The following is a 20,491-nucleotide window of genomic DNA, read 5'->3' on the forward strand; positions in this document are numbered from 1 at the left end:
GACTGCAGCAGTAATGGTGGTTGACGGCAGCGAGGCGGTTCTTGTAGGTGGTGTGTGTGAGCCCCAGGGGATTCTCGCAGCTGCAGTCCTTTTGAGTTCGTAACAAGATTAACGAGGCATTTCAGAAGTCTTTCAAGTTATCCTTTGTTCAGTTTGTATTTTTTCCAAAGCTTCGCAAGGGAGGAGGCCAGTGCTGGTACAAGCTTCTTTGCGTTAAAACGGCCACGAATCCTGACTGCCCCTCAAAGAGCTGTTACTGCGTGGAAAGCCCAGGCTCAAGGCGGTGTTCCGTTTCCGCAAGAGACTGTGAACGGAGAGGGCTTGCAATGCGCCTGACAGGACTCCTCCCTCGCAGGCGGCCAGTTTCAAACTTGAGCTGCTGCGCCGTGTGGCTGCGGATCCGGAGGAAGCTACAGCCCAAGGGCGGCGTGAAGCGCCGCCTGCCGCGGCGGCAGCCAGCGCCCTTTGTCCTCGGCGGAGCGGGCCATGGAGCCGCTCAGGCCGCGGCTGCTGGCGGTCAGCGAGGAGCTGGGGGAGTCCGAGCTGGCGGCTCTGAAGTTCCTCAGCCTGGAATATATCCCCATGAGGACGCTGGAGGCCATCCATAATGCATACGACCTTTTCGAAGCGCTGCAGGAGGCAGGCGTGATCGAGGCGGGAAACCTGTCCTTCCTGAAGGAGCTGCTTTACCGGATCAGTAGGATCGATCTCCTGGTTGCCCACCTGGGCTCCAGCCGTGAGCAGATGGAGAGAGAGCTGAAGATCCCAGGCAGGACCCGGGTGTCGGCCTACAGGCGAGTGACCGGTGGCGGGGATCGCTGCGGAGCTTGGGGGTGGGGGGCGCGCAGTACCGGGGGCTGGGTGCTCGCTCTTACGCCGGCTGCCCGTTTTCTCTGGTCTGTGTAAGCTTTTAACAGCGATTTGAACGCCTGGCTGAAGTTTGGAGGCACACAAACGTGTTGCAAGTGAAAGCAAGTCCGTAAGCTCCCATTTCTGAGCGGTAAAAGGTATCACGTTCAAGCCACACCCTGTGGAAATGGTGGCCGGGCCCGAAGGCCTCCCCGCCGGGCTGCTGCGGCCTGCGCTGCCTTTGTGCTCAGCTCCAGAAGCTTTCGGCGCTGTTTCGATTTTAAGAAAACTGATTTCATTTCAACTGCAGCGAAAACAGTTTTACTTAGGGCTGTCCTGAAACAGCGTTCTTCTCTTTCCAGATACCTGCTTTTTCAGCTGTCAGAAGAAACCACCAAAGAGGAGCTGAATTATTTCAAGTTTCTTCTGGGGAAAGAATTACCAAAATGCAGGCAAAGCCCTGAGACAATTACTGTAAGAATTACTGCGGTCTTTGTTTTGTTTTGTTTTCCTTGAAAGGATTATAATAACCTGTTGAGGCATTTGGGTTGTTACAAGGGGAACGAGTATCACGTCTCCTGATGGAACAGTCTAAGGAAAAGAAAGGGGTTTTTAGGCTCTCTGGCGCACATTGGACTTGTCTGTGCTGGTGTTTACGTGCAGCTTTTGCAGCAGTGTCAGGTACCTGCCCCTACTTGAACTGCCTGTGCAGTTCCTTTTCACATTTTAGTTTGACCTGCAGGTCTGGACTCAACCATGCTGGTGTCTTTTCTTCCTTGCCTTATTTCTTACTCCTGGGGTTTGAGAGCTCTTGCACTCTATGGAAAGTGTCTTTAAAGATCTGTTCTGCCCTCTTGTGCCTAAGGACCATTTCCCCAAGGGTCCCATTGACTAAATTCTTGAAGAGCAGGAAGTTTTATTTCTGCAAACTCAGGGTCCTGACTATACTCCTTTTCTGACTTAAGACTGTGAACTCCCCCAGTGTGTGATCATCACAGCCCAGGCTGCCTCCAGTCTTGACACACCTGATGAGCTCACCTGCATTAGTGACCCTCAGATTCCATATTGCATCCCCTCAAGTAGAGCTGTCTACTTCCTGAATTGCTTCCAGCTTGCTGTGTTACTTTTCCAGCAGGTGTTCAGGTGGTTAAAATCACCCAGCAGTAAAAGAGCCTGCAAGCATGATGCCTCCTGTAGCTGGAGTAAGAAGGTTTCATCAATGGTCTCCCCTTGATTGGGTGTCCAGCAGTAGACTCCAATCACAAGGTTCCCCTTGTTGCCTTGGTCTCTAGTTCCTAACCATAAACTTCTGACTTGCCCTGAGCTGCTTTTCAGGGATATCTCTTCACCCTCAATCCCTAACTATTCTTAACATAGAGGGCAACCTCTCCTGTCTCTTCTGAACAGCTTGTAGCCTTCGATAGTCAACACTCCAGTCATAGGATTCATCTCACTAATTTTCAATAATGGCCACTGTATTGTAGCTTTCCAGCAGCAGAACAGCTTCCAGCTTGTCCTTTTTGTTGCCCATGCTGCATGTGTTCATGTAGAAGCACTTCAGTTGGGCTGTTAGCTGTGTCACCTTCTTAGACAAACACCCCATTGTTACCTTCAGGTGTTTTGCAGATATTTCCCTATTGGATTCTACTACTTCAGGAGCTCCTGGCCCATCTATGTAAGACTTCGACTGTGCTGCAGTGTCCCCAACATGCCATAGGACAACAGATTGAAGGCCCTTCCTAGTACCCAGTCTATTTAACCCTAGTGTGTCATCCCACCACTTGTCACAGACATGAAAGCATGGAGTTGTCTTCATTCACTCTTTTAATTTAGATTTCTGCCTTCAGACTGACACAGGGACAGGATACAGGAGCCACTTGATCCTGTGCTTTCTGACAGGTGCTCCTATTTGTGTTTTAAGGAGGGCACAGCCTGGCTCTGCCAGTCTACCTCTTGTTTAGCCTCCCTGATTGCTTCATAGCAGTCTCTACAGCATAATTCCATGCTTACATGTTCCCATTTTTGCCACTGCTCAAGATGGGTACTACGGTGATTCTTGTGTTGCAGTTAAGTGCATGAGATAGCCCCTAAAAGACAAATCAAAGCAGTTACAAAAAATAGCATTATATGTTAATTATGTTCATCATTAGATCTCCTGAATTGGCAGCTGTGGAAAGGAAGTGAGTCCATTTTGAGATGGTATTTGTACTAGCAGGTTTTGTTGAATGAGTTTGCTTTGACTCAGCTGAGCCAGTCAGCTGGACTGACTCTGTGGGTTGCACATGCATGTGAGGTGCATCTGTATTTAAGTTCACATTCCTTGTGTGCTTCCCTCCCAGTGGTAGCATGGATGTTCCCTAAGAGCAAACTACCTTTCTGATTATGCAGATGATGCTGGACATTTTCATTGACATGGAGAAGAAGGGGATTTTGGGAGAAGACAACCTCAGTATCTTGAAGAGTCGCTGTGCAGAAATTAATCCCAGCCTGTTGAAGAAAATTGAAGAGTATGAATTAAACCTACTTGGTAAAACAAATTCTTCTGATATCTATAAAGAACATTCTCAGGTAAGTCAGTTTGTTTCTTAGAAACATCATAATTTTGTTTTAGAAAAGACTATCCCTCCATAACAGTTACTTTAAGTCAATTTTAAAAGCAGTGTTTTGAAAAATTAAAATCCACTGCTATGTAACATCTGTTATTCTGAAGCTAAGGCAAAGGCACCAGCTCCTGCAGCATTAAAACTTCGGAAGAATTTGCAGGGGTAGCAGGACAGGCTGAGTGTGTTACAGCAGGGGTGTTGGCAGGTTGTGCTGGTTTGAGGCGAACTGGAGTATTTTAATGAGAGAAATTAGATCATTGGCTGTGAAAAGAAAATAGTAATGATGGCTGTATTACCCATTGGATTGCTGAGATACAAACCCAAGAAACAGTGACAAAGTCTCTCAGTCTGTGGCAGGTTGCCATATTAACTGCCTGCCTGAATCCAGTCATTATTTGCCCTTGTAATGGGCTGCCCAGGGAGGTGGTGGAGTCACTGTCCCTGGAGGTGTTCAAGAAAAGACTGGATGAGGCACTTAGTGCCATGGTCTAGTTGACTGGATAGGGCTGGGTGCTAGGTTGGACTGGATGTCTCTTCCAACCTGGTTGATTCTGTGATTCTCTGATTCTATGATTAGCCTTCTAACTCCTTGTCTGCTCTGGCATCTGACTCCCCTGTTTTCTCAAAGATAAGCTTTGTGAGATAAGGGAGGGGTGGACAGGGAAGGGAGAGTTAGTTCTGGGTGGTTCTGCTGTTTGGGAGGGCTGTTTAATGTCTGTATTACTTCTAACTTGTATATAATTGTACACATCTGTATATATTGTGTATATATGCTTGTAAATGTGCACTGTGCTCTAAATATATAGCTTCACCTTACCTTCCAGCCAGCTCAGCTAGTCTGCTGAATTCACAGTGTGGGGAGGAGGGAAACTCCCGAACCACCACACAGATGGACAGGCATGGAGGAGTGGGTGAACACAGCACCCTGTGATGATTATGTGCGTTGGGGGGTGGGGGGGCTGTGTGCTGTAATGCTGGGCAGTGTCCCAAAGGTGGTGAGACAGGAATTGGCAGCAGTGTTGTAGAGAGAGCTGCCTAGAAAGCCAGGTGGCACTTCACCCTGCTATGCCACTAGTATGGGCTGAGAAAAACAGCAAAGTAGCTTGAGCAATATTCTTTCTTTTCAGCAGCTTGAGGCTTACAAAATGAGTAGCCGGCCCCGGGGAGTGTGCCTGATCCTCAATAACCACAGTTTTGCAAAAGCCAGGGAAGCAGTTCCAGCACTGAGAAGGCTGCGGGATCGGGATGGGACTGACGTGGATGCAGGTACAGTACTCTTTACTAGAACTTTGAATTTTGGTCTTCACTTTCTAGGATGTAGTTGTTGTAGTGGCTAAGTTGGCTCTGTGTATTGTGCTGGCAAACCCTAATCAACTCATCATGCTTTTACTGGCTGCCTCAGAACAATTCACAAGCATTTGGCTGGTTTACTGAAACAGTAATCAGCAAACTTGGCCTGAACTTTACAAGGTAGGCTAGCTTTCCCTCTGCCTTATGCATACTACTGTTAAAATATGCAGAATCAGAAATGGGTTGCTGCAGAACTATAGCTAAGTGTTCATTGTTTTAACATCCAACTTCTGGGAAAAAAAAAAAAGAGGGGGGTGTGGGGTTGTGTGGGAGGGACTACATTGGCATTTCGAGACTTAATGTGCTGTTGTTCCAGGGTCTTGATTTCAGCAGACTATTCTGCAGCATCATAGTTCAGTGCAGGTCCTAGAGTATTAGTGCAGATAGCACAGTCTGTGCCAAGAGATAAAATCCATCAATAGACCTCACCTCACTGATTTGAAGTTAATTTGAGTCCGAGTGCAGTTTGTCTTCCCATAGTACAGGTACTTCAAAGCCCAGTGTCCTGCTCTTTTAGATAGAATAGCTGCACTATTCAGCATCTTCCTTCTGAGAGATGGAGTAGCTATGAAGTGTGTGGGGAGGGAGATACAGCTTTCTTAATAGCTCTACAGGATTTCTAGACAGGCAGTACTGGACACCAAGATTTCAAGGAAGCCTTTTAATGAGTTAAGTGAACTCAGTACACATATGATTAGTGGTTAGACTACTAAATTATTTTCAGAGCAGGAATGGAACTGCTGGGTAGTAGTGCAGCAGGACTTTAAAAGACAAAATAAAAAGTCATGTAATGAAACTGCTCCAATTCCCCTTCTCTTTACTTTGCAGAGGCTCTAAGAAGAGTCTTTAGCAAGCTTCATTTTGCAGTAGAAGAACGCAGAGACCTCACTGCAGAGGCGATGCGCGAGACTGTGAGCATGTACCGCTGTGAAGATCACAAAGACAAAGACTGTTTTGTTTGCTGTATCCTGTCCCATGGGAAAAAAGGCAGCGTATATGGTGTTGATGGGCAGGAAGTACCTATCCAGGAACTGACCATTTCTTTCACTGCAGAGAATTGCCGCTCACTTGCTGGAAAACCAAAAGTCTTTTTTATTCAGGCCTGCCAAGGTGAATCTTTCCACAAAGGTGTGCCCGTGGAAACAGATTCAGTAGAGCAAGATTCTTCTGTAGAAACAGATGCAAGATTGCAATTTGACTGCATCCCTGCAGAGGCAGACTTCCTCCTGGGCATGGCTACCCTGCAAGATTATGTTTCCTACAGAAACCGAAGGGAGGGGACTTGGTACATACAGGCATTGTGCCAGCACTTGGAGTACAGCTGTCCTCGGTAACTATGTTTTCATGAGCAACATCTGTGTATTTTCCGTTTGAATGACAAATGTAATTTGGATGTAGATGTGTTGGGAATGCATAGTAATGTAGCAGTTTAACTGCTGTGAAGCCTGTTTAAAACAGGAGCTGTTTGTACTGGTATAGAACAAGTTAAGTGAGAATGTGGTGATTTTTCTGCTATTAACTGCTTCCCTAATACAAAACATATTTGTCTTTTTGCAGAGGAGAAGATATTCTCACCATTCTGACAGCAGTCAATCAAGAGGTGAGCAAAAAGAGTTGCAGTGCAAATGCAGACAAACAGATGCCACAGCCCAGTTTCACACTGAGGAAAAAGCTCATCTTTCCTGTCAATTAAATGGGAAGGAACGGCATGGCAGAAGGAGCTGCAGCAGCTGGAGCTGTCTAGTATCAGCTAAGAACTTCAGAACTTACTAGAATTAAAAACTTTTAAGAAATTAGCTGAGAAAGCTAAGACTTACAGTGACTGCTCTTATCCCAAAGGCAACTTTTTTAACTGAAAATACAACTGAGGAGCAAAAGCCTTAAAAAGCTGTGTTAATCCATATGATACTTTATATTTGAGAGCACTTCTGAGCTGGCCTGAGGTATGTGATTTCTTAAGATATGCTCAGTGTCCTCTATCAGTTGCACTACACTGTTTTTGCAGTGGTATTTTCCCACTGTAGCTTTACAAAGACAACTGTTATGAAGCCTTGTGTATTTCATGTCTAACTTTGTTTTATAAAAGGGAGGAACAATACACATTTTATAGGATCATCAGCTCAAGCCTTTGTGTTTTGTTACTTTTCCCCACCACTTAATTTAGTATTTTGGTACAACTTCAGGAAATGTTGAGTGCTTATCCTCCAACATCCTCAGCAGGATGTGGCTGTGACCTGCATAGAGTGTTCTCTACATAGAGCAGTTTTAACAATGAAGAGCAGTTGCTCAGATAGAGCAGGTTCATTTACCTGTCTGACCTTCAAGTCTCTGTTCTATGCGCAGCAAAAGAGGTTGCTAGGTAAGTACCCAGGTCCTTAAACCCAATTTTTATATTGCATCATGTGATTAATAAGCACACAGAATAGGGAGCTTTACAAGCTGAGTAGAAGCTAAAGCTTTGTTAGTCTCTCTGCTTTGCTTGAAATGAGATGTTCTATTACACCCTTGTTAACAGCTTTCATCCTTAGTAATGGTATCAGTATAGAGGATTATTTAAATAAATATATCTTCATTTTAGCCTAAGCCCTTCCCTAGACTCTGGTAGGGAAGACTTCTCTCTTTGGTACCAGCCACTTAATCAGACCAAGCAGTCTGATAAGCAGAAAAGGCTGCCCAACCACTGTAAGCATTGCTCAGCAATCCCTGTGTTATGTACACAGTTTTCATCACAAAGCCATAACAGCACCATCCCAGCTACCATAAAGAAAATTAACTACCCCAGCTAAAATCTCACACAACTTTTCTGTCTTTCCAATTGATTTGAAAATTTCTTCTAAGAGCACAGCTTCTTGTAAGTTATCCAAACCTAAGCACTGAAGAGTTCAACTGCAAGAACTGGATACTTTCAAGTGAAGATTCCAGCCCACAGAAAAGATCTTACTTGTATTCACTTCTTCATTGTATAAAACACTGTTTAAAGGCCTTTGCTCCTGGGAGATTATCAGGTTTTTCTTTAGCAGTGTGACCAACTAAAAGGAAGACAAGAAAGGCTCTCAAGGCACTTCCAAGTCTCACCTTGAGAATCACTTCAGAATTTATTTCAGCTTTGCCAAAGTCCAACTGATTTAAGTTGCTTAATAAACCTGTTTTCTCCAGGAAGCTCTTACCTGCATTTTCTCCAGGCATATCTGCACTTCTGTTGTTAGTTCTAGCTCTCTTCCTGTAGCTTCCAAGGGCTTACAGCTCTCTTCCCTTACTACTAGAGAGCAAGCAGGGAAAAAAAATGCATCACCAAAATGTTAGATAGTATGTACATGCTTACAAAACGGCAGCTAGCTGTACTCAGGCTTGTCAGGATAGCTGAAATCTCTTGGAGTTCAACAGCAACTTGCATACTGACAATTTTTTCTTTCCACATACATCATGAACAGCTTTGATGCAGAGTGTGCTAGTTTGAGCCTAGCTGGGATGTTTTGGTGAGACGAATTAGATTATGGGCTGTGAAAAGGAAACAATGGTGATGTTCACTCATAGGCTTGCTGAGTTGTACAAGAACAAGTACACAAATATTGGTAACAGTCACTCTCTGGGGCTGCATGAACTTCTCTAACTTGCTGCCTGACTAATCTTTCCACTTCCTACCCCCCCGGAGGATTCTCCAAACTCACCTTGAACATAAAGCAAACTCTGGGTAAGATAGAGGGGTGGGAGGAAGGGTGAAGGGTGGGGACTCTGGTTTCTGGGAGGGCTGTTGTGTTTCTGTATTTTTAACGTGAATGCAGGTGTATATATTGTAAATATCTGCTTGTATATTGTGCTAAGCTGTAAGTATAAAGCTTCATTCAATTTCAAGTGGCTGATTCTAGGCTGGGTGGTTTTCTTAAGTGTGGAGGGGCAGGTAACACCCAAACTACCACACAGAGTAAGCATGGCAACCAGGAATCCCAATCCAAATATAGCTGTTCTTGTGCCATTTAGCTTCACTGTGGAATACACTTCTGCAGTGTCAGTACTTAAGTTGGTAACTCTAGCCTTTGCTCCAAAGACATGCAAACATGTTTAAGTACTGATGCATAAATACATTTAATACTAGGAAACAGTTGAAGTTACCTATTTGCTAGTTAAGGAAATCTGGTCAACACCTCTTGCAACCCAAATATTGGTGTTTGAGCTTGCAGCAGGGTCATGCCTAATTGTTTGTAAGTGTGGCATCAGAGCACACTGGGAAGAGAATATTGTCTTAATGTGTTGGACTCAATAACCTTAAGGGTCTTTTCCAAGTGAAACCTATGTCTAACTCATGAAAAGTTGAGGTGAAAAATTCAACCTGAGATTGAAAGCTCATCTCCTCCTCACATCAGAAAAAATAAGCTACATACATAAAGGATACCCAGAGGAGCACAGAGGTTCTGTTCTTGGAGATGTTATGCACACGGAGTCCTAGAGGAAACAATGTCAGTAACTCTTAGACTAATTCAGGTAAGAACCTGTTAAATGCAAATCAATATTGTCCCCATTCTCTACTACTGCAGGAACTTCAGTGTTCTGGAGAAAATGATCAGAACCTTCCAGCCTGAAATGTAAATGAAGCCATAGGCAGGAATTTGACACTGCTGTGCCAAGAGATTCAGTGAGACTTACACAAAGGGAGTAGTCCTCAGCAAGTAACTCGATTTCAGTCTCTCCCCCCATATTACTGTAACTATAGAGGGTTAATGTAACATTACTGACTGAGATGGGAAAACAGCAGCGTTGGTAATCAGACAGTGTTGTCTAATACTGCCAGAGACAGTAGAAAACCCTCAAAACAACACAAACACAAAATCCCACAGGAAATATGAACACATTCATTAAATTGTTGAGTAGAAGGCTTCTCAAAATGCAGCAGAAGGTATTCTGTAAGCATTCTATTTGAGATTCAAACATCCCATTTATTGTGCAGTCAGACTGCACATCTGCTGCCTGTACCAGCAAACAACCCCCTACAGGCTGATGAAGTCTTCACATCAATTTCTTAGCTTTTACTGACACCATTTGTGCATAAAACCACTTAAACTTGTGTACAGTAAATAAATTTAATCCAAAAAAGGCTTAATTTTAGGTTTATTATAGAACACTAGGATAGATGACAACACCTGAACAAACCACACAAGATAATCAAGATACTGAAAAGGTTTGTTACGTATATTTATTATGAAATTTACACTCCACTATTAAACAACAGCAAGTGCAAAAAGCAGATGAAAAAACACCATGAAGTTCCCAGGCCTTTCAAACTTTGTGTCTAATGCCCCTCAAGTAATAGCCAAATGAGGCCCCAACCCAGTACTTGCCTTCCTTCTCTGATGATGACTCCAGTGGGCGTTTGAGATTGAACACAGGTGCTTTGAGCAAGTAGGTAATCACTGAGTCTTATGAAAACCAGTGAAAGCTATAAATTTGTGCTTTAAGTCAATCTTAATAGAAGTAAATACTACAAGAATTTTCTTCTGGCTCTTGAAACCTTCTCAAGTATGGCTAAGTTCTTTCTGGTTTTGTCTGAAACCTGCAGGATTAGAGAACTTTTCTCAAATGTAATTATCTGTTCCTTCTAGTACTACATCCCACTGAACCTAATCACATTTGTGGAGGATCAAAAGACTTCATGCAGGCTCTCAGCTATCAGAGCCACACAAGTCTGTCTCATCTCTTACAGGATGCAAGAGAAGCTGAATCAGTTCCTTGAATAATGGCAACTTTTAATGTGTTCTTCAAGCATAGCAGTCAAAAAAGTTTACTGTTTTGTGCCAAAATCTAGAAGATAAAAGTACCAAGTTTGTCTGCTGCTGCAAGCTGGGTACATATATACAGAATGTGTGTGACCATCCAAAAGTATGAATGCATGGCAGAGGTTCAATGACACTGCAGTACAGCATCAATGACCCAGATGAACACACACACACATTGCTATACAGATTCTTCCATTTCCTTCTTGCCTTGCATAAAGTATCCAATGATCCATCATCCCATAGGATAGAAACAAGTGAGGAGAACCTCTCCACAAAAGCATAGCATTGTTTCAACTGAACTAGTTTATATTGTGGAGCTATGAAATATGGAAGTCTCCCAGAGAGAATGTTCTTTCAAATGAGTTTTAACTGAATCCTGGTCTGCCAAAGGAGTTCAGATTTAGTTGATTTGCTGCTTCTGACACAAAGAATGATCCCATGGCTGGAGTTCTCTAACAAAGCTAGTTAGAAAACCAGTGCAATAACATTTATCTGTAACTTACACCTATTAATGCAACAAACGCAGATAAAATAGAACATATTTTGACATATGATAGACTTCTCTGTTGACACCAAACTTCTTAATCCTTTGTTAACTCATTAATGTTGTTTCCCTAGATGTTAAAAATACCCAGCAGACATACCTGTCTTCGTTTACTGGAGAACAAAATTACGACCGCCCACTCCTTTCACTCTTACCTTACAAAGCTAAGTTAGACCTCATGCATGGCTACATATGTACAAATAGTTACATGAAGAAATTAAATACGTGTCATTAAAAAAGAAAAATTAACCCGTATATAGTATCTTAAATAAAATTCACCTTTTGTAAGTGTAAGGTTTTGCTTCAACAGCAAAAGGCAGCTCCAGGAGATCCTGAATATTTCTGTGCGCTGCTGACAGGCAAGCTTCTGCTAAGAATCCCTGTGCAAGTCTGAAGTGGTTACTCCCTTTCCTTTTACAAAAGAGACTGTTGCATCAAAGACTCATCACAAGACCTACAGAACTGTAAAAGCAGAAAGGCCACATTACAAATTTCCAATAAACCTGGTTAAGAAGCTTTCTTTTTGCGCCCTACTTCACTCATCCCTGCAGCAACAAGGGTGCTCATGCCTTATGGCAAATGCCAACCGGGACGAAGTGACATTGCTGCTTGACACCATGTGCCCAGGCAGGTACCAGCTATGTCTCACATGCACAGTAACAAGTAAATGCTGACTGTTTTACCTAATTGTATGGAAACTAAGATTTTTTTTTTTAATGCTGATAGGTACAATGAAAAATTACACAAAGAACCTGTTTCCATTCAAGTCACTAGTGAGGACACTTTCCAACGAGGAATTCTGGGCAGGCTTTTTTTTTTTCCCTTTAAGTTACACTATAAATCTATTGTAGATTATTCAGTGAAGACTAAAGCCTTGGACAGGAAGGAATCAAAAAAGCTGACTGCAACTCAGAAATCAGATTTTTAAAATGGACTTTTGTGACAAAGTCTGCCTCAACTTTGTTCAGAATCAAGGTCAGAACCACCCTCCATCATCAAAACACTGGATTTCAACATAGACAAAACTAGTTTATGTTCATCAGAATGCTACAGAACACTAGCTTTCATCTGCCTGTTACTAAAAAGAGTCTGGTAAATTCTGCTCTTTAAAAGACTTCATTAACAAAATGCTGCCTAAAATCAGAAATTAGTAATGAAAAGTGTGGATGTTACTGCAGAGCTGTCAAATACACAGAACGTCTACCTAAAGTCAGGTTACTGACTTTTTGACACTTGTCTTAAAGTAGAAGCTCTCTACTTATGTTAAATAGAAACCCTGAATCAAGCACCTATATTTTACTTCCTTTTGCAATACTGAAATGTGCCTGAGATATTTTTTGTGTGCATGTGTGTGTGCAAAAATGCTTTCATTTAAAAAGACACACAGCACGCCTTGGAGGATTTCTGAGAAGGAAAATTTTCACCTCAATACACATGCTGCTATCCTGCTTCTTGGTTCTCATTCATTGCACCTTCCTCTCTGAGCTCCAGAAGCTCTTGAAAGAAATTAACTTCTGTTAATACTTCACTACCACCACAATTGCACTTTCAAAATATAAATCCTGACCACCAGCTGCTGTGTTCATAAACAGAAGTATTGCTTCCTTACAGGTAAAGGTTTTCTTCCCTGCTTCTGACATCAGGGAGTTCAAAACAGTACATTTTCTTAAATGGAAAATACAAGGATAAAAAATAAATCCAAGTTTTTATATTTGTTAGCTACAGACAGGAACTTGGACCAATAATGCTACTTAGACTGACCTTTTAATGTTATAATTAAGCTATACGACCTGACTGCTAATGATTAGTAAAATACTACAGCTATGTAGTGGGAAAAACCAGAATGCCCCCAGCAAGACAGTTCTATGCATACAGGTTAAAAGGTTGAAATGCTGAGAATGTCTACAACAGCCTCTTATTTTTGCGTTAAGTTCAGACAGATGCTAAAAGTGGTGTCAAAACTAAGCTTTGGTTTCTTGTCTTCCACAAAAGCCTTCTTCATCAAAACCAAGCCAACAGTGTTTTCTTCCTTCATCCCAATACTTCCCTCTCCCACATCTTTAACATGCCCCTGCCTTCTGCAACTCTCCTGTGACACATCTAATGATGCCTGTACTGGATGTTTATCCCTCATGTATGTCTTATGCTAGAAGCCAATCGTTTTTCAGAGCAGTCAGTCCTCCTTTAAGCTATTTACTTTTGATGACTGTATGCAAACTGGAGCTCCCAACGCTCCAATCATGACTGGAAGACTCTGGTTTCTTCTCAGCCCTGCCATTAAGTTGCTACCTGCATTTAGAAATACAGCTGAGTCCTTCCTCTGCATGCCAGTTTCTAGCCCCTGATTCTTGCTGTGGTCTTGTGTCTCAGGAGGCTTGATCACCCTGGCAATGCCCAACCTCTTCAGTCTGTCCACCAGGTTCATCTTCATCTGGCCTACAACATCTGGAGAATTACGGGAGGGCTTTAGGCCATACATTTCTTGCAAGAATGTTTCTGCTGGTCGAGAAGCCAGGAAATTTTCTGAGTGATGTCCTCGAGACTCAAACGGTGGAGGGGAAGGACAAGGCGAATGTGAGGGGGAATTTGGTGGAGTAGAAGGAATGGGGAGAGTTCGAGGGGGCTGCAGCAAAGGCAGTTTTTCTAATATGGGGCTATCGTAAACTTTGGCAGAAATGCCTCGTTCTTGCAGCATTTTGGCCAGGCTGCTTGTGCTGCTGAAGGTAGTAGTTGAATCTCTTCTATTGGTGAGAAACTCCCCAGTACTGAGTCTGTAAGACACAGCTGGAGCGCTCACTGCTGGGTTTCCAATAGTGCTGCTGCTATTTCCGAATGAGGATGGGGTGCCTATGGAACTGGAATAAAATAAAGTGAAAGAAGATGCACACGTCAGACATTTTTATACGTGCTCTGCATTTGCTTTTTAGGATACAGAAGGCTCAAGAGAAAGTAAGCTATTGCTAGCCATTAGCTGGGACAGCTGCAGCTTGAGTAGGTTGAGAGTTGTGCTGCAAAACATTCAGAAAATTTTAGGCTGACCAAGAGGTTTTGGTCTAAAGTACCAATGAATTTACCTTCTGTAGTCCCCTACACTGAATTGTAGTAACTTAGTTAAAAGAAATTGTTATAGGAAAAAAATATATCATAGAATGAGTCTTTTTTTCCACACTAGTTATATGATACAAGGCATTTGCTATTTAAAGGTATACATTCATTTCCTTTAAGTCACCCTAACTTGTTTTAAATCTAACCCCACTGAATTTCAGGATTCCCCTTTTTAATTACAACTGTTTGTACAAGCACCACCCTCTGTGCTGTGTAGCTGCCTTGGTATATTTTAAAACTAGCACCTGTATCAGAAGCCAGACAGCAACAGTTTAATCCCATGCGGCAACATTTAGGATGTCAACTGTCATCATACCTGGGAGTTACTTGAGTGACATCAGACGGGTGGAGGATTCTACAGGTAGTGAAAGTAAATGTGGAATTTGTGGAAGACAGGCACTTCCCTGGATTTGAGGCTGCAATGTACAGAATTTATTTTTACCCTTAACAGATACAGACAGACAAGGACTAATCAAAAGCACAGTTTAAGATAATGTTCCTGTCACTGCTAATTTTTCACAATTTTGTTTGTCCTACCTTTCTTTTTAATAACGAACAAAGTAAAGACAGCATTGTCACAATTGTCAAATTTTTATATTGAGAACAAGACAGTGGAGAAAAAAAAATAAACTAAAAATAAGTCATGCTTCTTACCAGTGAGAGGTACTGCTGCTGAAGTGACAGCTGGTAGGAAAATCCCTGACACTGGCTGAGCCGCTGTACATTTCTTTCCCTCTGAGAAGGACTGTTGCACTTGAAATGTAATACCTCCTTCACCTTCCTCATCATCATCCTCTTCCAAGTCAGAGATGTGGTGCATAGCATCATCAGACAGAGGAGTAAAACCCTTTGTAACAACACCTGGTCTTGGGTCAAGAATAGTACCTAAGTTTGGTCGAGCAAGCTGCTGCCAGTGGAAAAGGGTCTGAGATCCTGGTGTGACAAAAGAGAAGAGTCTCAGAGAGCCACTATCTACTTTTGTGCTGAGTCACAAGAACTCAAAACCACTCCAGATAGCTAGTGCTGACACTGATACACAGGCACACTTGGATGGCAATGCCAAGACAAAGCCCCACAATTAGCACTGTGTAAGAAAGACAAGCAGAAAGTGATACTGATGAGCTAGTTGGCATGTAGCCTATACAAAACACCACTGCTTCCCCTTACTGCACATCTCACTATACACAAACCAACAATGATTTAGTTGGCAAATGCATGTAAAATCCTTTTCTGATGAGAAGGAAGATCATCCTCTTACCTTCAATAGGTTTAACAATTTGCAGTTTTTCTGGCAGGAGGACACGGAGGTTACTAGAGCTGGCAGAAAGATCAGTGAATTCTGAGTTTGTACCCAGGGAAAAACAGCTTTCTGTCGGTGTACTGCAGCCGCTAGCTCCTTCTTTCTGCTCAGCCATTTGTAAATGCGTTTTTTGCTCCCATTCTTCAAAGAACTGCTTCTCACTCAGGTAGTTCTGACGACGGAGGGAGAGTCTGTGCAGAGCTGTGGCTACGTCATTGTCTCCAAGGGTTCCCAGCTGGCCAGTGTCTCTGTGAAAAACATCAAGAACTGATATGAAGACCGCTGAATAAACTATTTCTCTCTTCCGCAGCAGAGGTCTAGTCTGGATTTGGTTTTGAAACAGTTTGTTTAGAACATAATGGGCAGTTTCCTACTTCAGATTCTTCTCAGAGCTGCTCCTCTGGGTCATCCATGCACGGCTTTCCAAATGGCATATGCCAGACTGGAAGGGCTTTGCTGTCATAACAACACTTGACCGATTAGATCCAGGGATTGGCAATGGGGCAGGAAAGGAAGAGCAGCGGCCACGAGTGACATTAGCAACCTTGACAGTGTCAAACACTCGTTTCTGTTGATCCCTAGATAAAAGACAAGAGATGTGTTTTTCAGATACATTTCAAATACATTTTGAAAAAGATACAAAGAAAAAGCTCTGAACAATGGAATTTCAGGTCTGCAGAGCCGTGGCTAAAAAGATTTAAGACTGGAAAAACACGATTTTCCTAAGACACTCAAGGTGTCTACTCTATTAAATATTAGTATCAGTACATTGCTTTGACCTTAATAACCTGAAGCTCTATTGTTAACCACATCAGAACATTCAGGAGCATGTATTTTATTTAATTTATATATGCTCTCAGAAGCATATATTTATTACTTCTTGCTCAAAAGTAATAGCCAAGAAAGGGTTTTCAGGCCTTTGGAAGCTGCTCTCAGTCTTTCAGGTATAATTTCATTTGCCTGAGAAATTTTCTATGTGCATCTAGTGCTGTACGTCAGAGAACTTGCACCAAAAATCTCACAAATTAGAGGATGAAATAACATCCTTTTAGCAATTCCCAGCATCTTCATAGAATCAATTAAGAATAGCAAGTTTCAAGTTGAAGATTACCAAATACTACCAAAGCTTTTTTTATTAAGTTATGCTGAAGACTTCTTATAGAGGGAACATTCATTCACATTTACAGAAATCAGTTTCACCTTACTTAAGCATACCACAGTAGCACAGAGAGATGTGAAAACATACTTTTGCTTGGAGAGAACAGATTCATCACCCTGACTCAGCTCCCTCCGCATTGTCCCTTCAATTTCTGCTGCAATGGAATCCTAGAGACAAATGGAAATCAGAAAAGTTGACAAATGAGAGACAAATATTCTTCCTACTGATTTTAGCAGAAAGCATCTCTAAAACAAAAGAATACTTTTAACATCTCCACTTGTTTCCCCAGTATCAGCATATTTCTGACAAACTCTTTGGTCTCTGAGGAAAGGGATATGCAGGTGGGTTTGCCACCTTAACTACCCTATGTATAACCAGTAAGGGTTCAGTTTTCATTAGCAATGCCTGTTTTTTCTTGGTGCTCTTTATCTTAGTGTTTTAAGTTAAGCTATGATTGTCACGGTGCTTCTTATTAAGGCCAAATATGCATGAGGGATTCTGTAATACACAGAACCATCCAAAACCTACAAGATCTCAGTATAGTCCAGAATTTTTTGAGAGTAATCAAAACAAAGCTGATACTAAGTAAGAAGGGGAAAATAAATGCCTTTCACCCTTTTCTATTGATGTAATCACCTATGGTAATTATTCTAGGGTGATGCATTTCTGAGGATGATTACAATTTAATCTTACAAAAGAAGGACATAAAATTTTGTCATAAACTACATAAAGGAAAAAACCCTATTTGAATTCTTGAAAAGATGCTTTGTTTCTTAAGGCAACAGCCAAATTATAGAATACACACCAACACTGAACAATATCCTAGCACAACTGTGGACTAGCTGTAGAACATGACAATTCCCTTATTTGACAGAAAAGTCATACAAAGAAAAAGTAAATTTTACCCTCCCAACATTTAAATTGAATGGTTGGTGTCCCAATACATTAAACTCTCAAAAGCATATATAGTAAAAGAATCAAAAACCCATTAGAGCAACTCCTTTGCCTACTACTACAAAACAGCTACTGAATGCCTGTTTTACTCATAGTTTATGCCATACATGCCGTGCTAGCAGTATTTATTACCACAGGAAATGCTCCACTTGACTGGGGGTGGCAGAGACAAGCAACAGCGCTAGCTTTGCTGCGCAGCAACTTCACTTCTTCTTGTGATTCGTGCAACATCCCCAGACACTCTGCATTCCGATCTTGCAGCTCGTGTAGCTGAAAGAGAAGAGACTCCAGTAAGGTTCCAAGAAAAGAGAATGAAAGTGAACTGACTCTTACAGAAACCTGCATCAACTGATGCAATACTACTATTTTCCCAACTGCATGGCACAAGCCAGTATCTCGAATGCACAATGGTCAGCACAGCACCAGCAGCAATTTTAGTGGTGAAGCACAAAATCCGAATTAAGACTTGAAAAAGGAAGAAGCATCATAAAATTCACATGAAAATACACTGAAAAAACTCTGCAAGTGTTGTATATGCTGATGCAAAAGAAGCAAGAAGAACTTCCTTAAAAACTGGCAAGCTATAGTATTGTTGATAAAAATCAGTAATATCAACACTAAACCATTCTCTTTCTCCTATTAAGAGCAGTAAGATCTCTCTATTTGGAACACCTTACCTTTCATACTCTTGTGAACTACAGAAGTTGTGTAGACAGATAAAAATAAAATCAATAGTTCCCACCCTCTCTTTTGTTTTTTTCCTTCTCTGGTATTCTATTCCAAACATTCATATAAACATATACATATATTTTTAAAAAATCCTAAGTACCTCTGCTGTTAGTTGCCTCTGAGCATCTTTGGAAGCCTGTAGGTGAAGTTTCAGCTCCTCCTTTTCAATCACGTGCTGAAAGCAAAAGAAAGTGCTCATTTTCTCAGCCAATTTCCCCAAGAAAGGTGATCCTCTGCCCCTTTTTTCCTGAAACAGCCACTGTCCTGCAGTGTACCTCTATGGCTTGCAATCAACATTTACCTGCTGTATTAAGCTGGCATACACAGACACACACACACAGAGATGCTCTTCACGAGCATTTTCTTACTTCTTTGAGTTTATGTTGAAGATCAACAATCTGAGACAAGAGAGATGAGATCTCTTCTTGGTAGCGAACCACCTCCTCACTCTTCTCTGACAACTCCTCTGTTATTCTGGAAATATGAGCATTTGTTTGCCCTACAAAACACAAAAGGAACTTGGTAGACAGCTTTTCCCAACAGTAGACAAAAAACCCACCAGAAAGGACCAATTAAAACCAGCAACAATCTACAAAATTACCAATACTGTTAGGAAATCAATTCATAGTACATAGGAATAGGGACCTTATAACATCCATAAGCAAAAGAATAATGGTGGGAAGGAGGAGCAGAAAGAGTTAACTTCAATGCAGGTGTGACATATGAAAAGACGAGTATGCAGAACTTTAAAGACATATCAGAGTCATGTGAAGAACCATAAGATACTATAAACAATTTCAATTGCCACTGACTCAAGATCAAGGCCAGAGCTGGAATATGCTGAACAAGTCAGGCTCTGAATTGATGATGCTATTTACCGCCTTTCTCTGCAAGCAAAACCTTTTGTCAGACCTTGTCAAGCATAATGTAACATTTATATAGCTCCCAATTGTAGTCAGTATCTGTCCCCCAAAGAACCAATGCATAGTTTCCAGTTTCTTTCTTTGAGCAAACATTTCATCAAGAGAGATGACAAAGCAACTCGAAAAGCTGAAGTGGTTTTATGCAGTTAGCCTTGCTTGTATACTTGCCCTGAAAGCACAGTCAAGTTATTATAAAGTCTGACCAACCTTGCATAAAGGTCACACTACAAATATAGTGGCTACTTTATTTATCTCAGAGATTTACAGCAGAACAAGGTCCTGCCAATGGGCCTGCAAACTATTAAGCTCACAATCAGGCACATAAGCTTATTATCCACATGGGCAGTAGCACACATCAAGAGACTACAGATAACAAAATTGTACCACCAGGTTATACAATCACCACAGACACAAAAATTGTTTTTGTTATTTCAGAACACTTATGCAATCTGAAATTCTTTGCAAAGAAGAAGTTCCCAAAGCAATTGCAAACCTTTGTTGCAAACAGATTAAAAGACTTGTCAATTTGGATGCTTTGGTTCATAACACATATAGTAAAAACACCTGAATGTGTTCATAGATATACAGTAATTTAGAATGCACTGATACACTTAAGCACCAAGTGTGCTGAATACTCTGTACAAGAAGATTATTTGATTGATTCTCCAGTGTCTGTATGCTTCAGTTCAGGTTTATAGACATTAGATTTTGCACTGGTTTTCTCCTTTTAAACACAGTACACATACCTAAAGTTGAATGCCATGGTGGAACTTGATGAAACACTGAAAATTTTGCACTTAGGTAAAGAGCAAACCTTGAATAACTGCCATAAATTAGTGAAGCTCCTTTTTTTTTCCAAGGCACTAGGTATTTCAAATATGATTTTGCCATTGCAATAATCAGCCTGGATACTCACGGAGCTCCTTGACACAGTCATTGACCAGTTGCTGTTCCTTCTCTTCGTAGGTAATGGTTTCTGTCTTCAGGTGGCAAGCCTTCAAGAAAATTTCTGATATTTCAATTTCAGTTTATTTACACAAATATAAATGTTATAAATTTTTATTTCTGAAATTCTTGCAACTGAAAAGCCTTCTCTCAATGTTTGCAACTTCTATGCATCTGTGCTGGTTTGAGACTAATTAGAATATTTTAATGAGATACATTGGATTGTTGGCTGTGAAAAGAAAATAAGGTGATGCCTACATTA

The 20,491-nt window shown here is 41.6% G+C and overlaps 2 protein-coding genes across 4 annotated transcripts in view; one reads left to right on the top strand and one right to left on the bottom strand.

Annotated features, from left to right (window-relative positions):
* Positions 1 to 308: 308 nt before the first annotated feature.
* LOC135184738 (caspase-8-like) lies at positions 309 to 6,920 on the top strand. 2 transcript variants are annotated; one of them, XM_064160760.1, is made up of 6 exons: positions 309 to 794; positions 1,212 to 1,323; positions 3,238 to 3,417; positions 4,580 to 4,718; positions 5,631 to 6,132; positions 6,360 to 6,920. In XM_064160760.1, the coding sequence occupies exons 1-6, from the start codon at positions 487 to 489 to the stop codon at positions 6,493 to 6,495; spliced, it is 1,377 nt and encodes a 458-aa protein (XP_064016830.1). In that variant the 5' UTR covers positions 309 to 486; the 3' UTR covers positions 6,496 to 6,920. The 2 variants fall into 2 exon arrangements, with proteins under 2 accessions (XP_064016830.1, XP_064016841.1); XM_064160771.1 differs by having other exon boundaries at positions 310 to 794; positions 4,583 to 4,718.
* A 3,045-nt stretch (positions 6,921 to 9,965) lies between these two features.
* The window catches only part of TRAK2 (trafficking kinesin protein 2), a 28,077-nt gene continuing 17,551 nt past the window's right edge, over positions 9,966 to 20,491 (bottom strand). The window contains exons 8-18 of one of the 2 annotated variants that reach the window (XM_064160793.1): positions 20,201 to 20,279; positions 18,730 to 18,860; positions 18,462 to 18,536; positions 17,765 to 17,902; positions 16,766 to 16,845; positions 15,894 to 16,097; positions 15,478 to 15,767; positions 14,874 to 15,152; positions 14,536 to 14,635; positions 13,404 to 13,969; positions 9,966 to 11,576 (exon numbers count right to left, since the gene is read on the bottom strand). In XM_064160793.1, the coding sequence (XP_064016863.1) occupies positions 11,569 to 11,576; positions 13,404 to 13,969; positions 14,536 to 14,635; positions 14,874 to 15,152; positions 15,478 to 15,767; positions 15,894 to 16,097; positions 16,766 to 16,845; positions 17,765 to 17,902; positions 18,462 to 18,536; positions 18,730 to 18,860; positions 20,201 to 20,279 (1,950 nt within the window). In that variant the 3' untranslated portion in view covers positions 9,966 to 11,568. Of the gene's footprint in view, positions 13,970 to 14,535; positions 14,636 to 14,873; positions 15,153 to 15,477; positions 15,768 to 15,893; positions 16,098 to 16,765; positions 16,846 to 17,764; positions 17,903 to 18,461; positions 18,537 to 18,729; positions 18,861 to 20,200; positions 20,280 to 20,491 lie in introns of both variants that reach the window. The other variant, XM_064160784.1, reaches the window with a different exon arrangement.

Source organism: Pogoniulus pusillus, chromosome 2, assembly GCF_015220805.1.
Source record: "Pogoniulus pusillus isolate bPogPus1 chromosome 2, bPogPus1.pri, whole genome shotgun sequence".
Lineage (NCBI taxonomy): Eukaryota > Metazoa > Chordata > Aves > Piciformes > Lybiidae > Pogoniulus > Pogoniulus pusillus.

Excerpts from the sequence above, each read along its gene's own strand:
- LOC135184738 (XM_064160760.1), top strand. The coding sequence starts at position 487 with ATGGAGCCGCTCAGGCCGCGGCTGCTGGCGGTCAGCGAGGAGCTGGGG. Across the intron at positions 1,324-3,237 it reads AAAGCCCTGAGACAATTACT|ATGATGCTGGACATTTTCAT; the intron begins GTAAGAATTACT and ends CTGATTATGCAG. Across the intron at positions 3,418-4,579 it reads TCTATAAAGAACATTCTCAG|CAGCTTGAGGCTTACAAAAT; the intron begins GTAAGTCAGTTT and ends CTTTCTTTTCAG.